The sequence below is a fragment of the Paroedura picta genome, chromosome 3 (genome assembly GCF_049243985.1).
Source record: "Paroedura picta isolate Pp20150507F chromosome 3, Ppicta_v3.0, whole genome shotgun sequence".
Taxonomy (NCBI): Eukaryota; Metazoa; Chordata; class Lepidosauria; order Squamata; family Gekkonidae; genus Paroedura; species Paroedura picta.
The window spans coordinates 131439091-131455658 of NC_135371.1; the positions used below are offsets into that span (position 1 = coordinate 131439091).

The following is a 16568-nucleotide window of genomic DNA, read 5'->3' on the forward strand; positions in this document are numbered from 1 at the left end:
TTTGTGAGGTGACATCACAGTTCAAACTGCAAGAGAGGTTAAGCACTCTGGTTGTGATGTCATTGCACAGATATATCCATTAAGCTTCACTGTGTAATGCCTTTGGCTAAAGGAAGTAGGCATCTCTGACAAGTTATGTGACGCGAATGGTTTGCATGATGAGACCAAGAAGGGCTCCCATACATTCAGTGTTATGTAGAAACTAGCTTCATAGCCCGTTCCTAAGAATGGGCCCTGAAAGGGTCCTCTCCCCTGGCCAGGCAGCTTAAGGTGGCTTTGGGCTGCAGCTGGCAGTCAAATCAAGTGGGGTGGGCAGGAGCTAAGCAGCTCATTATCAGGGCCGGGACAGAGCTCCTTAGCAGGCAGTCAGCAGGCCAGCAGGCCCTCATCAGCAGGCCCTCCACCACGACCCTTTGCCCAGGACCCTCTCACCTGCTGCTGGCTCCAGGCATCTGAGAGCAAAGAGGATAGAGTCCAGGGGCGGAGGGCTGGAGCCACAGGGGCAGGGCCAATCAGGGCAAAGCTGGCTGCACCCTGATTGGCCCTATTCCAACTTGGACAGCCGGACACGTCCCACCCCCTAGGCTTTCAGAAATATATAGAGGAACAACAATGGATAAGGATATGGAGGGTATTTTTAATATAAGGAACAGGATTGTAGTTTTAATGTCTGAATATTTTAGTCAGGTTTTTTTTTAAATCCACTTCATGCATGTGGCAATGAAAAAAATTGTCAGCAGTAGGATTGTTCACAAATATAGGAAACAGAGTGAAATATGTAATGTAAGAATAAAATATAATCAAGAAAGGTAGAGAACAAACACAACAGTAAAGGCGATTGCTCACATTTTGCGAAGTCTGCTAATACCTGTAGCAAAGAATGCAAGGGCCTCCTTAAAATCTTGGGAAACTTCAGCATGAAATTGCAGGACTAGAATTCCTCAAGAAGTCTGAATGCATTCCTTGTGTCTTGGACCTGGGATTCCTCTGATGTTGTAGGTGTTTAAAAATACAGAATTTTCAGAGAACCACCCTCCCATTTCCAAGATTACAATACATTTCCTGTTAAACCTTTCGTTTTCAAAAACCTGAAATGCAAATATGTGTATTCATAATAGGATCAACAATGGAAACCTTATAAATGGCATTATCCATAGGCACAGAAGATACACTGACAATACATCAACTTTCCCTCTTAGTTTCTGGCCTGTGCAAGTTAGGTTTGCAAACAGATATATGCTCCTTGTAATCTGCTGGTGCTTCTCCATCTGAGTAATTATTTTTCTGCTTCAAGCCTCTGGCAAAACCTTTCACAAAACAACACTTAATACTTAACACTAAAACAACACTTAACACTAACACCTGCTATTTTACCGTTTAGTATCTCAGTTAACTAAGGAAGGGGGAAAAAGCCCTCAAGGTAAAGCATCTAAAGCCATCCCTGATGCTATGAAGAAACTACATGTGAAATGTGCATGAAGACCTTTTTATACAGGCACAAGAAAACAGATGACACTCCCAAATCATGTCAGAATCTTTATTGGAAAAAAAAATCACAGCATCTCCATTATTATTCAAACACATTTAATAAACAAAGAGAAACAGTAGCAAAGGGCACTGACATGTGACAAACTGTACAAAACCTCTAGGTCTGCAGGCAAAACCTGAGGGGTGAGGAGCCCACGGCCCAGCTGTGGAGGTCTGAGGAGCAACCCCCAGCCCCACTGTGGGTAACCTCCTCCCCTCGGACCACTCAGTCACCCCTGAGAAAAACTGATTAAAAATGTGCAGAAACAAAGACACTTTTAGAAGAGGTTAGCGCCAACCTTGCTATAACGGAACAACTGACCACTGGGAAACTGGACCTGCTACTGATCCCCAGGGGCTAGCTCATCGTTTCAAGAAAACCTTTCCAAGTGATGCAAAACCACTCACATTCACATCTATCCTACCATTTGCTTCACTCCCCTAATTTGACTGCCTTCCACAGGGGAAACAGGCCTTTTAATTATTTTCCGGCTTTACAGCTTAGGAGATAACATTTTGATGACTATAAAGGCAAATGGAAGGAAAAGCCCTGTTGCTATAAAAGGCAGAGGTGCAACCGGTACAGAAAATAGAAGCCAGTTCAGACTAACAGGGCCTGAGTGACTGCCTAGGGCAGGGAAAGAGGAGAATATCACAAGTGAACAACCTGGAACAGTATCCCGACATAGCTGGATTTCAAGCCCTTATACTGGGAAAGCCAACAGCTTTTCTAACCCCTAATACTGTTTCTATCTCCAACTAAACGGCTTGCCATTCCAGGAAGAGTTCCAACAAATTTGATTACTTGAGTTGAGAGTGTTTAAGATGGGATAAAGGGAAGGCAACTGTACTCCACTATAAATCTCTCTCTAGTCATGAGGAGTAAAGTGCAGTTGATAGGATAGGTCTGCCCCACTTATCAGGTAGAAACACAAAGGACTGTATGACTGTCACAGAGATGGTCAGCTCCAGCCTTTAATACATGGAAACCATTTCCAGTCTTGCTGTGTCAGGACTGCTATGGCTCTTCTTGTAACATGATCTTTTCCCTTCCAGATCTGTTTCCAACGGCATAGTGGCATAGGCAAAAGAATGAGATACCTTTTATTCAGACTGCCATCCTGACATTAAGCACTCTTCTAATGGGACTTCTCCATGAAAGGTGTTTTTTGGTGGCCATAAAATAAAATAAAGCAATGAGGTATTTGTTTTGATTGACTAAAGCTACATAGTAAGGTCTCCTTGCAAGCACACCTAACACTGCAATGTGCCCAGCAAGGTGGGGGATGAGTTGGGCAAGGTCATGTTGGAAATGGCAGCTACTCTTGGCATCATCAGCCTGTTCCTTCCTTCAGTGGACACTGCCCCCGCCACTCTCCACCCCTCCCTCCCTGGGGAAAAAGGAGAGATGAGGAGGATACATATGAATGTTATACATCTGTGGTTCTTATACGGTCTAACTGCATACACACATCTGGTTATTTCTCAGCTGTGGACATACACTGACAACGGCTGAAGGTACAAGATACTCAGACTTATATACACATCACAGTGTTAAGTTAGATCCAGCCAAGACGTACAGTCTAATTGAGCCAATATCAACACGCCATAAACAGGAAGGTCAGGGTAGGATAGGAAAGTCGGTTTTGTTCCATGCAGTTTGGCGCCAGATGAGCTTCAGCAGCCTGTCACTGATGGAATAAGTCTCAAGACCTTTGGCACTGTCTGTGGTTACAGAGACTAAATCAGTAATTGTTAATCAAACCCTGAACCCTCCAAAAATTTTAATGGAGGTATACTGACAGAAGTTGTGGGGAAGCTCATTGTTATATGCACAGAATTACTGAAGACCAATGGAGGATGTTGGACAGGGAGGATTGGGTGCCAAACCTGAATGCCTCAGCGCATTCATGAGGAGGTCCTTCCATGCCTTTAGCAGCCTTCTCCCTGTCCTCTCCCTCACCCCTTACAGAAGGTATAGAATGGGAAGCCTCATGACCTTACACCATAAAACATTGAAAAGACACAGTGCCTGCAATTCCTCAGTGGGAAATTTTAAGCACTCCAATCGGAATAAGGAATCTTCTGATCATAACCTAACATGGGAGATTCCATTATTGCCTAGGGGAGATCAAAGCAGACCTTTTTAGTCTCAAACTTTGGTTGTAATATGTTTGGGGCTTAACTCAAAGGCCCAAAATCCAAGATGACTAGCAAGGAACAAAGTCAGGATGTGAAAGGGAGGTATCATGCAGCAAACGCTTAAGGGATTCGATTTACCAACAACTAGAAGGGGACATTTCACTGATCAGGGATGGCACAAATTCACTGACAAGATCAGTGAGTCCCATTTGGCTATGATTAGAATTCAAGAGAGGCACAACATTTTCACGTCCATTCAAGGCATTCCAAAGAGAAAAAAAAAGTTTACAAAAAATTTAACACACCACTGGACATTAAACATCACAACTGTTTTGGCAATTTTCAGCATCCCCCCACCCCAAACCTGTGCAATGCCCCTCAGTTATTTTGGGTAACGTGACGTAACAGAGGAAGTGAGGAACTGCAAGTGTAGAATCACCATGTGTAAATATTGGACCCCACCAAGTGTATTGGATAAGAATGATTAAAGCCTACCAAATTAACCATAGTACAAAAGAAAAGTTGCTTTGATGCAGGACAGCAAGAGATCAAGGCGGTCACTTCATGCTGTTGGGAGACAAGACAAGGCAAAGCTGAACTCGGCAGGAACAAATCTGCCCGATAAAAGAGTAATTTTAATTTTAAATTAAACCAAAAGACTGTATTCCAGGCTCTGGCAGGTAGGACAAATGGGACACACTGCTGCTGAGGAAACTGAGACAATTGAAGCTTTAGATTGGGAAGGGCAACTGAACATTCGTAAAGATGAGTAAAGACCAAACTACACTGTAACAAATATTTGAAGCATCTTTCTTAGTGTTATCAGAAGAAAAAACTTCAGCCAAGGTTCCTTGGTAGATATAACACACACACCCTTTAGATGTTCTACGTTTCTGAGTCACTAACAAATATATAAAGCAAATGAAAAAGGTTGTGATCCTCCCAATAAAAACTAACACTAAGTTTGTTTGTTTTGCATTTAGACACCCCCAAATCCATTTCCACTACATGTGGATAAATCTAACTTGGCACTGTGCAACCAACGCCCTCCATCATGAACTCCAGACTAATAACGCCTGGACATCCCTCACAATAAAAACAAGAAATAAGCCCACCTATTATTAGGGGGGAAATGATACCAATTCCAAGGAGAAGAAGCCAGAACAGAAAGGGGGCGACCAGGCTGGAAGAGTCTTTTCTTGCCATTTTGCTTTCTGTAACAGGGGTGGGACAAGCCTTTGGATTTTACCAGGATTAATTCTCCACTGGCAGGACAGGCTCAGCTTTGCTTTGTGTTATTCTGATTACTCTACAAAAGCAAGGTTGGACTGCAGGAGAAATGCTCTGGCCAGCTAAATTGCCCTTTTGACATCAGGGAGTTGTAAGGTGTTAGATGCTCAGTTTACATCCGGGATCCTCGCTCCTGAAGAATCTGAGAAAATAAAAGCGCCAGTATAACAACAATTAGCTTGAATTTAGTTTTTGCTACACTTTTTTTGCAATAAGATAATAGGAAGAGGAAAGTAAGATTAAAAACACAATCCCTTCCCATCATTCACTCATAAATCTGTAACATAAGTGGCTCTTATAGTTTGTAAAGAGCCACGTAGGCGGCCCTGTCCGGCCCCAGACAGCCACCCTGTCTGGGTGGTGTCTGGGTCAGCGGCCCAATCTGGATGTGACCAGCTTGGGCCGGCCCCTGGAGCACCTGCCTCCAGGAGCCCAGCATGCAGGCCAATCTGGACTGGACCGGCCTTTGAAGTTGCTGGCTGCAGCCGACGCTCCTGCTCCCAGGGGCCACACAACCCGGTAAAGAGCCCACGGGGCCGGGAAAGCTGTGCACTCGCCAGGATGGGGGCTGGAGATGACTTCCCTGTGGCCCGCTAAGGACACCCGCCGCCTCGCAGAAGCGCCGGGTGTGCATGGCAGGCCGTGGGGAAGCCACAGCCTCACTTGGGAGGTGGGGGAGGGCCCTTTCAAAGCCTGTTCTTATGAATGGGCTTTGAAGCTAGTAAAATATAAAATTTAATGACAAAGGCAACTACATAAATGTTTGTATAAGTGTTAACATGCCCACTGCTTATACATCTCCATATCACAGAGGACGACAGGAGAGGCTGAGACTCAGTGGCAGGGCAGGTGCTTGGGATACAAAGGGTCGTAGGTTCAAACCCTAGCATTTCCCGCTAAAATAATAAGATGGCAAATGATGTCCAAGACCTGAGACTCTGGAAGGCTGCTGCCAGCCTCAATAGACAATACTGACCTTGATGGGCCAATGGTTTGATTCACTATAATACAGCTTCATGTGCTCAGTTTAAAACTGAAATCCTCAACAACTCCCAGGAAATGGAAGTGGGAAGTCTTAATGGCAGTGAGAGGAGCCCACTAAGCACTCACGACAATGCCTTTCCCAGATATTATGGAAAAATAACTGATCAGTGCACTAGGAAACATCTGTCTCCGCTCTTCTGGATGCTTGTCTCTTTTTCTTATGGTTCATTATCTTGTTTACTGCAATCTTGGGGTAGCGGAAACCGGCTGTAATGTCCTACAATAATTTACTCAAAACTGTAACTGCAAAAACTGCACACTTCACAGTATCCAAAGCTTTAACTTCTCTACACAATTCTCAGAAAGTCCCGAACAGATTCCTCACCTTTGCCTTCTCACTAGGCTCTATGACGACGCCATTGGTAGAGTTATTGAGCTCTCGGGATACAACACAGAGAAATTCTGCTTGGTCCTCATTTCCATAGTTGTATGAAGAGCCAATACTGATCAGCTGATGAAAAAGAAAGAAGCTCAGATAATGCATGCGTTAAAAGCAGTACTTGTGAAGCATAGCCTATAAAAGCAGACTGATACTTAATTTAGCATAGTACCCTTTCTTCAACAGTGGTCAGTTCCAGATACCATGAGAGGAAGTATCAAACAGCACCATCATACCACATAAAATCATGACCATCCTCCCAACAATGTGCAGGCCCTCTGACTCGCCCACAGGGGGGAGGGCCCTCTGAGGGCCAATCAGAGGCTAGCACGCTTTCCCTCAACCTCTGTTCCTCCTCCCACTCCGCCAGTGGAAGAAGAGCTGCCAGGAGGTAAACTGGGGAGTTTTGGCTGACTAGCCAGTTGCACTCTGCCCCAGCCACCCAACTCTACAGAGACAAAGGCAGGGGTCCACAGAGCAAGGGCTAAAAGGCTCATCTATGGCAGCCTGGATGCTCCCTGGCCTCCTCTTTGACAAGAGGATAAGAAAGGCCATACAGTTGCCCCACAGCTTGCTCTGCTCTACAGAGGCAAAGGTAGGGAGGTCACAGGGAAACCATGAAAAGAATCCTGCACAATGGCCCACCCCAGATGCTGAGCTGCTCAACTGTGTCCATCCAGAAGTGCCAGCTGGACACTGGTAGGGATCCTGTAGAGCGCCCCCCCCAGCTGTTGAGCTTGCCCACCTTTTTCTGCAGGAGCCCTCCCCTCTTCCTCCTTGCCCCCCCAGCTGTCCCTTGCTTTGGTTGCCACTATTCACTATCTATCCTGTTCTGCTCTACACAAGCAACTTCGCAAGCCCATGGGGCATGGCCGCTTGTCTTCTACACAGTGTGGTAACCCCGCCAACACCCTGTGCAACCTGTGCCAAGCCACTGGTGGAACTGCAGAGAGTAGAAAGTCTCCTGCAGAACATGGCGCTCCAGAGCATGACTGGGCCCGCTCTGCCCTCCATTTTTAAAATGGGCTTTGCTACCAGTATAGTAATAAAGAGCGCTATGTCCCTCTGCATTCCAAGTTTTCAGAGGGCCTAAGGAAGCAGCAAGACTTTCATTTCTTAAACCCTAGAAATGCTGTAATTTTCTGAAATGAACAGATTGTCTTGGTATACTTTCTCAGAGTGTAGCACTAAGCTCCATTAATGGTGACAGAGTGACTGCCTTTATTAGCTATCTGTGTGCTTCTCAGAGGCATCTAAGTAGCCATTGTGGGAAACAGGATGCTGACCTAGATACACCTTTCTGCCATACTGTGACAAAAAAATAATATCATTTGTGGACTTCTATATTTTTATGTTATATATTATTTTATTTATATAATTATATTAATTGATTTGGATATCCTTTCTTCCTTAATGGAGATACAAAGCATGTAAGAGCCTGCGACTGAGCCAAGGTCACCCAGCAAACTTTGACGGAAGAGTGGGCACTTGAAACTAGGTCTTTCCAGGATCCTATTTGGACACAGATCACTATGCCAAGCTGGCTCTGTTTTAGGAAATGTCATTTAGATTTGAATTGATGAGAGATGCACACATGCTTGTATGAGCATACAATTCCCAAGATGAAGCCAAAATAAGAAAAGTTTTAAATAAATAAAAAGAGCAGTGTACATATGGTGAAGAGTACAGGAATCAGAACTGGTGCACAAGAGGATTTTGTTAATTCATAATTATGAGGATTATGTAGTGACAATAACCTATCAATGGTATCAAAAGTAACAACCAATCTGAAAACAGAGATTCAAGACAGTACACATATTCAACACGTACTTGAACAGTCAAAGCAGCAGCACTGTTATATCAGCTTGGGAAATAAACGTATCATGGGAGTTATTAGAGGAAAACAGTAAAGCAGCACCTCTCAAAGTGGGGTCCAGAAACCTATCAGGCTACATTAATTGTAAGACCTATCAGGCTACATAAGATTGAGGGAACTCTATCCTGGCCATGTGGCTAATGGGAAAATACAATTTTTTTTGCAAAGGGGGAGAAGAGATTCTCTGGTTTAGGAGATTAAAGGAGGTTCCTCCTCTTTCAATGGGCTGGAACTCAAAGCCACCACCACTTACACTCGTGCATTTTCCAGTTATCCTCAGAGCATCAGTCAGAAAATGCATTAATTGTATGCCCAAATCCAAAAGCTCTGATCAAGAACTTACAGTGGCTGAGCAGCACCAGGGAGATACAGTCCTAATACAATCACAGTTCCTACACAAAGCATTTCAGGATACAGAGATGTGCTATTCTGTACGTATAGATCAGCCTTTCTCAACTTTTTTTATCATTCAGAACCCCCTGAAACATTCTTCAGGCTTCAAGAACCCCAGAAGTGGTGTAATTGCACAAAATATGTTTGGAAAGCATAGCTGTGGACACAGCCACCCTTCCCTTCCACTCCCTCCAGGCCCATTGTTGGCCATTTTGGGAGGGGTGGAGGGTTGACATAACCATATACATTCATAACACCAATAAATGTTTAACAAATTTTAAAAATATATTTTAAATTAATTAACTCCCATCTATTCAGAAAACCCTTCCAGAACCACCAAGAAACCCCAAGGTTTCACAAAACCCTGGTTGAGAAACCCTGCCATAGACAATAGTAATAAATGGCAGTTTTCAACTGAATATCAGAAGTTTTATGTGACAGTGGTCTTTTATGTCTATAAGCAGCTCTGAAAGTTTTTCTTATTCCTTTCCTTGCTTTACTCTGCCACCCTCTAGAGCTGGAAAAGTTTAGCCAATGAGGAAAATTCTTGCTCTCTAGGACAAAATTCTAAAAGGGCTGCAGTTAATACATACAGACATTTTACTAGGCTTCTGTCACCCTTCTTAACCTGCTCTTGTTAAAAGCAAAGAAGGAGGTTGTGGTAGAGGCCAGGCAGCAGTGGCACATAAGAAGTCAGACCTTGAGGCTGGCTAGAACCTGCCACTATTGCCAGCCATGCTTCCACCCCCACCCCTGCCAAAGCCAACTGGCTGGCCAGAGGCGCGCTTCTGCAAAACAGGCAATCTCCTGGTGCCTCTTGCTGTGGCTGCTACCCTCTCAGTCTTAGCATGGACCATTGGAAGCTGCTGACCTGCCAGCTGTCTCTGGCTTGCAGCCACTAGCTGGCCAGTATGTTGTGTTGGGCCCAAGCACCACTGTTCTGCCACAAAGAGAGGAAAGTCACCATCTAAATCCAGTGAATTGGAGGCAATTCCATGCAAACAGTAAATATTCAGTAGCGCTGGATACCTGTTCAAATTTCCAGCCATCAGACATAGTAGACACCATCTGGGTGAGCTCTTCCTCTTGACATTGCAAAACTCTGTACACATGCTTGACAGGTCCCTGAAACACACAAAGGGAAAAAGAACTCACCAGTGAGAAACCTTGTAACTTTGCTAAGTACTAAATGGTTGCTTTTAAAGGAAATATAACGAAGATTTTGCAACAGGAAAATAAACAGCAACATGTTGTACCAAAGCTGATGTATATTTGAACATGACAAAATTGTCACAAGTGACCACAAAGGATTAAAAGTACAACTGTGCTATTGGGAAAGGTGGAGAACCAGTCCACCATTCTCTCCAGCATTCCCAGCTGGGTACAGCCTCCGGCTGCCAGACCCATGGAATTTCTGCTCAGCAAAAATCCTCCTTTTTGCTTCTGAGAATAGGCACAGCCCTGAATGAGTGCATTTAGGTTTCCCTGCAATAACACAGCTGAGCATTCGGTTTATTTAGAATTCATGCATGCTTGAAAATCTCTTGGTGATGTGTGGCTAAGTACCTATGGCTACCAGTATTCCAATCTCGCCCTTCCTTCCACTTAACCCTCCCTCCAAATTCCCAACATATTATCAGAACACATGAAAAGTAAATATTTGTTTATTTATTATTAAATGTATAACCCATCCATATCGGCCCTGCCATCTTGGGGCAGTTCACAACAGTCAATATAAATACAGGTAAATAAAATAATAAAACAGTTAAAAACAGCCAACCAATTGGTGACCTGACAGTTTCGATTTCCACCGTGGAAACAAACAGGGGGAGCTGTCTGACTTGCTGCCAGGGGAGGCTGGTGTATTCACTTGTCCAAAATTGGCCTCTATCATAGGCCCAGAGGAAGAGCTCCATCTTGCAGACCCTATGGGACTGTGATAGTTCCATTAGGGTCCTGATGTTCTCGGGGAGCTCATTCCATCAAGCTGGCCAGTCAGACTTCTCTGGGGCCAGGGACTGCCAGGTGATTTGCAGATGCTGAAAGAAGTGCCCTTTAGGGTCCATATTCAGACAGGCGGTCCCTCAGATATGCTCAGCCCAGACCATCTATGGCCTTGAAGGTTAAAACCCAAACCTTGAAGTGAACCTGGAACTTTACTGGGAGCCAATAAATAAAATGTATACAATTAATTCCTGTAGTATGACTCCACTCTAACCTTATATCAAAGTTAGAGAATTTGAACCCTGTATCATTAAAAATATTTGAATTTGAATTCTAAGCAGGGTTTCAAAAATCCACTCGCTTGCCAGCAGTCTCCTCCCCACCCCAGCAAGTCTCTCTCCCAGAACCCCTTTCAAAGACCATTTTGCTATTCAGAGCTCTTTATGAAGTGCTGATGTCTTGGTGAAAGGCAACACAAAAGCAGAGAAATCCCCCCTCCCAATTAAGAATATGAAAAGAGGCCTGTTGGATCAGACCACTGGTCCATCTAGTCTAGCAACCTGTTTCACAAAGCAGTCAACCAGTTATCCTGAAGGGCCAAAAATTGAGCACAGAGGCTAAGGCCTTCCCCTGAGGTTGTCTCTTGGCTCCACTAGACCTTTTTAAGAGGTGGCAAAAGCTGTAGTCATGCCTGAAGAGAAATCATCTTCTTTCCTTTCACAGAGTTCTTACAATGCAATCCAAAACAAAGTTACTTCAGTCCAAGACAAATGATTTCAAACAACAAGCTTTCCTCTTCTAGTGTATTTTAACATGCCTTACTTGGGAAGTTCTGCTTTCATTGTCTCGTATTCGCTCCTTCACAAGTCGTACTAGAGATGCAATGTTATAAAATTCAGCTTCCTCCAGCACACCTAAGAGTGAGAATAAAAATAGAACTAGGAATTATTCTAATCTTCAGAAAGAGAAAATGATTCTCTAAAGTTTCCCATATGCTGAAGTTCCCTACATTCAAATTTATTTTAAAATCCATAATTAAATCTGCAAATCAACAGTTATTCAAATCTCATTTTGTTAGGACCAAATAATGAAACAGAAGAACTAAAAATACTAGTAGAAACCAGGACTGGTTCCAAATTTTGGGAGGCCCTAGCTAGAAAATGCCCAATGAGTCCCTCCTGTCCTGTGCCTACCCGTAAGCCATCCTTCCTGCCCACCCGCTTGCATCCTCCTCCCTAGGCCTGTGCTTTCCCACCTGCTTGCAAACCCACTCATCATCTCCCTTTTACTGACAGCGTGGGGATGGGTGTGCAGGTGGGAGTGCCAATTTCATGGCCACCAGAAGTGCTGCCACCACTATATACCACCTGAATGCCGTTCCCTGGAGCCACTCAGCAGCATATTCAGCCAGGAGCACAGATGGAGTGCTTGTGAATGGAGGGGGAAGGGTGTGTGAGTGAGTGGCAAGGATCAATGTGAGCAAGAGGGTCAATGGCTGTGGGACCTGGTAGATGTCCCACTGTAGGTTATGCTATCACCAGTCCTGCTAGAAACACCTAAAGAAATTTCTATTCATAAACAAAAAGCTGTGACTGCATCTTGCTTCGCTCACTACAAAAAACAAGAACAATAATCTGGGATTCTAGCAGGAAAATATCCCTTTGTTGGAATGAATGCTTTTACAGACCTTCTTCTAACAGAAAACAAAATCTAATATAAAAAGCCACCAACTTGCCTTGACCAAATCAGAACTGACAATAGAAAATACAAGCTTCTGTTAACAGCAAAACTAGTTTTCTATTGCTTCTTAGTGGATCTGATTATGGTAAACCACCAGATTATTATGTTAAAAGAATAATGCAGGTTGAAGTTGGACACACTAAAGTCTGCTGTAATCTGTGTGGATAAATGTACCAAATACAGCCAAAGTATAACCTACATCCATTCAGGATCCATTTGGTTATTCATAAGCATAGCAAGAATACGAAGCACAGCAATCACTTGCTTACCTTCTTCTGCTAGCTCCTTATTTATTATGAGTTTCCCATGTCGGAGGTAGTTCAGGATCGGACCAAAATATGTGGGATCCCTATCAATGAGATATGCTCCCGTCTCATCCTGTCAAGGATATACCGGTGTCAGATTCTGATGCTACAATTAACAATTCAATAAAACAAGGATATTTGGCTGTGGCAATTCGTGTTAGGAAAAATGGGAGTTTGATTTCCTTTAACAACTTTGTATTCTTCTCAATAAATTAAGTGGGCTCTTTTTGAACTAGTAAAAGCTATCCTGATTATCTAGCACAAAAGAATGGGGGCCTTCAGTCACAACAGTTTCTAGTGTAACCATTCTGATCAGTTCTTTCCTTAAATAAAACTTGGGTAAACTGATTGCTCAAGTACTTAAAACAGTAACTTAAACTTTCAGAAACACAGACAAGCTAATAATTATAAACCCCCCAAAGGTAGATTAATTGTAACTAAAATTATTAGTAAAATTCAATCAATATTATTTTGATGACTATTACTTAACAATAGTATACAAGCATACATGCATATCAGTGACACCAAAAATTTCCTTTATTTGGAAGCTCGGGAATATATCTACATATTTTTGAGCATTTCGTGCAAACTGGAGATACTGTAAATGTTGCTATGGTTATAGTGCCACTTTTCTAAAGGGAAAGGGAATGGATGTGCATATGAGGTCCTAAGCTCCTGCAGGTTATGAAGAAAGTAATCCTGCTTTTGTCATCATATGATGCCCTGATGCTGTTTTAAAAAGTAGGTCATCACCTACACAAAGGCATTCTGCTTAATTACTTCATGTTTCTTATGTTTGAAACTGTCCATGTCTGTATTAGAGGCAACATCTTAACATTGGCAATACTTTGGAGGACAAAACTGGAATTCCTATTGTTTGCCAGACATGAAAACTGCCACATCAGCACTCTCAGTGTGGTAAAAATACTTCTACTCTATATAAATAGGGCAATGCAATCCATTTTATTTGGTAATTTGCTTAATTAAAAGAATTATTAAGAAAGCTGGAAACATGAACAGTCTAGATCTCTGACTGCTTTACTTTATAGCATATGTTGGCCTTCTCCACCCCCAAAACCAGTAGCCATTAAATATATCTCTAGTTTTTCAAAATTTCACCCTAAAGAGCCATATAATTATAGATTAGTCATATAATCCTCCAAAATATTTAAAATAATCAGCCATTATATGCTGAAAGAAGTTATCCTATTTAGACATTTTATTCCAGGAAACCATTTTATGTATTAGGAATGGGGCAAGCTGCCTTGTAACACAGGTTTTTGTGTTACAAGGCAGCTTGCCCCATTCCTATCTAATACATAAAACTGTTTCCTGAAATAAAATATGTCTAAATAGGATAGCTTCTTTCAGCATATAATTGTTCTTCAATTCAGCTGATTGTTCTTGTGTGCTTCCTTATTTCTCCAAGATTGGTATTGTTGCCACTGCCCATAGCTGTGACAAAATTTGATATGGCATGCAGAATTTGGTTTTAGAATTTTAATCCAAGACCAAATTTTGATAATGCATAGCTCTACTACTTGTGTTCAAAAGAGCTGGTTCATATATCTGGCACACTTCTTGGTCCTCCCTGTTCCCATCCTTAAATAGAAAAGAAAGAATGTCATATTTTTGGATCAGGGAGAACAGGTGATTGTGGTAAAACATAATTGCATATATTTAGTCAACATTTTCACTAGAAAGGTAAGAATTGTCACATTATAGCAAATATATCAAGACTGTAATTACAGGTTCAAAGTGATATATGCTGTTCCCAAGGAAAGTGACATGGATTAACTGTTTTTTTTTGCGGGGGGGGGATCTTGATCTAATGCAACAAGGACTGGATTTGGATACTACCGATGTTATTTTCAAGAAAGAACTGTACTTCTGAAATGTAGAACATTGAAAGTATTGTTTGCCTGTTGTGGTATGGACACAATAATCCTGCAAACTTCCAAAGAGGAGGCATTTATGTGCGTGCAACAAGATTCTCAGGTATACATATTGGCGTATACAGCTGACTAACTTTTTTTTAAAGCCTGAAACAAAACATAATTGGAATTTGCAGAACTCTACTTTTTGGTAGCATGAGCTGTGCTAGTGGGAGAGTTCTCTGTCCCTTATGTTAGTTTCATATTAATCACTAATATTCTCCTGTAGCTGGAGAACTATGTTACAAGATTTCAATTAAGGGATATAAAGGATGATCTAGAAACACTAACAATTTAAGATGAGGTGCAAAACTGTAAATTTTCAGTTATGCTTCTGAACACGTGTGAGAATGACCCACTCCCTCCAAGCATGTTAATACTACCCTGAGACATTACAGTGAGGAGTGGTATATAAATTATATGAATAAAATAAATAAACTGTCCAGGTAGTATGATATATGATTAGTGTATGGCGGGTTATAGGAAATACTGCATAGTACAATTACAACAGTAGTATTGTATATGGGTATAGATACTATTCTGCCTCACATCCTATGTGTGGCAAGATTAACAACTGATCTATCTGGTGGTCAAACACAAACCATGGTAAGATAACACTTGATAGTCTCTAAATACAATGCCCTCCACATCAGAAGTGAAAGGAAAAGGTACACACATCACTTCCACGTGCAAATCCAGTAAATGCTACTAAGAGATCACAGAGGCCTACATTTCAGCAGCATATTGTGTACATATGATGCATATACCACCTGTACTTTGGGCTGGAAGAGAGGCTCCTACCACAACCTTGGGCAGCTGAAAAGCTATACAGATCATACTCTCCCACCTTGAGATAAACTGGCCTATTTTATAAGAGAAAGGGATTTCTTGAGGCACAAACAAGATTTAGTGCATTTCTGCCAGCCATTCACCATCCTCCTTCTCTATACATCTCCCTTAGGAGACAAGATGGAAGAGAGCCAGAGATGCACTGTTCAATAATGCTGCAAGTAAAGAGAATCAGCTGGCTGTTGTGGTTATTCCGTGCTGCGTGGCCATGGTCTGGTAGCTTTAGTCCCTGAGGCATGACATGGCAAGATGGGAATCTGTCTGTGCTAAAGTGTGGAGTGTGTGAACGGATGTTGGGCATTTTATCTACTTCGTGTGTGCGTGGAGGGGTGTCCAGGAACTGTCCATACTTTAGCACGGACAGATTCCCATCTTGCCATGCCCTACCTATGAAGGTGCCAGCCTCAGTTTCTGGTGAAACGTCGGGGACTACAGCGACCAGACCACGGCCACGCAGCCCGGAATACCCACAACCACCAGTCGACTCTGGCCGTGAAAGCTTTATAGGGCCGCCGTGTGGCCACCTCTCACCTTGTCGGAGCCCAGTTCAGGCCCCTCCTGGCAGCAGAGGCGGCAGAGGAAAGACTTGGGCTCGCGGCAGAGCGTCTGGCGGGTGCTCACGAAGTAGGTGCCTCCCACGTTCAGCCGGACCCACTTCGAGCCTCCGCCACCGCCCGGCGTGACTTTCTCGGGCGCTGAAGGCTCCGGACTGCGCGGCGGACCAGCGGGAGCTACAGCCAGGCGAGGGCTGGGCGGCCCAGTCAGCGGCAGCGGGCTAGGCGTGCGGCCCCGCGGCGGCCCCTCCCCTGCCGCCAGCTCCGCCATTCTCGACTGCGAGCTCTCCCTGGACGCGGGGCGGGCAGCCACTCGCATTCAACGGCCAGGACGGAGAAACCGGAGCTGGGCTCGGCGGGCCTCAGCAGCCATCGCCGAAGCCTCCGCTGACAGGGAGAGCCGGACTTCCGGGATGAGAGGCCACTTCCGGGTCTCCAACCGTTCTTTCAGGCCATTTCAGCCTCACAGGCAAAGCCGATAAACGCAGAGGGGTTTTGTGTGTGTGTGTGTGTTTTTAAATAAACTCTGAAGTAGAAGGTGAATATACTTCAGGCAACGTAGAAGCAAACTTCTGAATAGATTTTTTTAGT

At 43.5% G+C, this 16568-nt stretch overlaps 1 protein-coding gene across 1 annotated transcript; it reads right to left on the reverse strand.

Moving 5' to 3' along the window:
- Window positions 1-1523: 1523 nt before the first annotated feature.
- On the reverse strand, window positions 1524-16560 carry KCTD2 (potassium channel tetramerization domain containing 2). The gene is made up of 6 exons (XM_077327867.1): window positions 15955-16560; window positions 12605-12713; window positions 11418-11509; window positions 9681-9776; window positions 6329-6454; window positions 1524-5101 (listed from the first exon to the last, which is right to left on the reverse strand). The coding sequence occupies exons 1-6, from the start codon at window positions 16294-16296 to the stop codon at window positions 5072-5074; spliced, it is 795 nt and encodes a 264-aa protein (XP_077183982.1). The 5' UTR covers window positions 16297-16560; the 3' UTR covers window positions 1524-5071.
- Window positions 16561-16568: the final 8 nt, after the last annotated feature.

Excerpts from the sequence above, each read along its gene's own strand:
- KCTD2 (XM_077327867.1), bottom strand. The coding sequence starts at position 16,296 with ATGCGAGTGGCTGCCCGCCCCGCGTCCAGGGAGAGCTCGCAGTCGAGA. Across the intron at positions 6,455-9,680 it reads ATGGCTGGAAATTTGAACAG|CTGATCAGTATTGGCTCTTC; the intron begins GTATCCAGCGCT and ends CTTTTTCATCAG. Across the intron at positions 5,102-6,328 it reads AGCCTAGTGAGAAGGCAAAG|ATTCTTCAGGAGCGAGGATC; the intron begins GTGAGGAATCTG and ends TTATTTTCTCAG.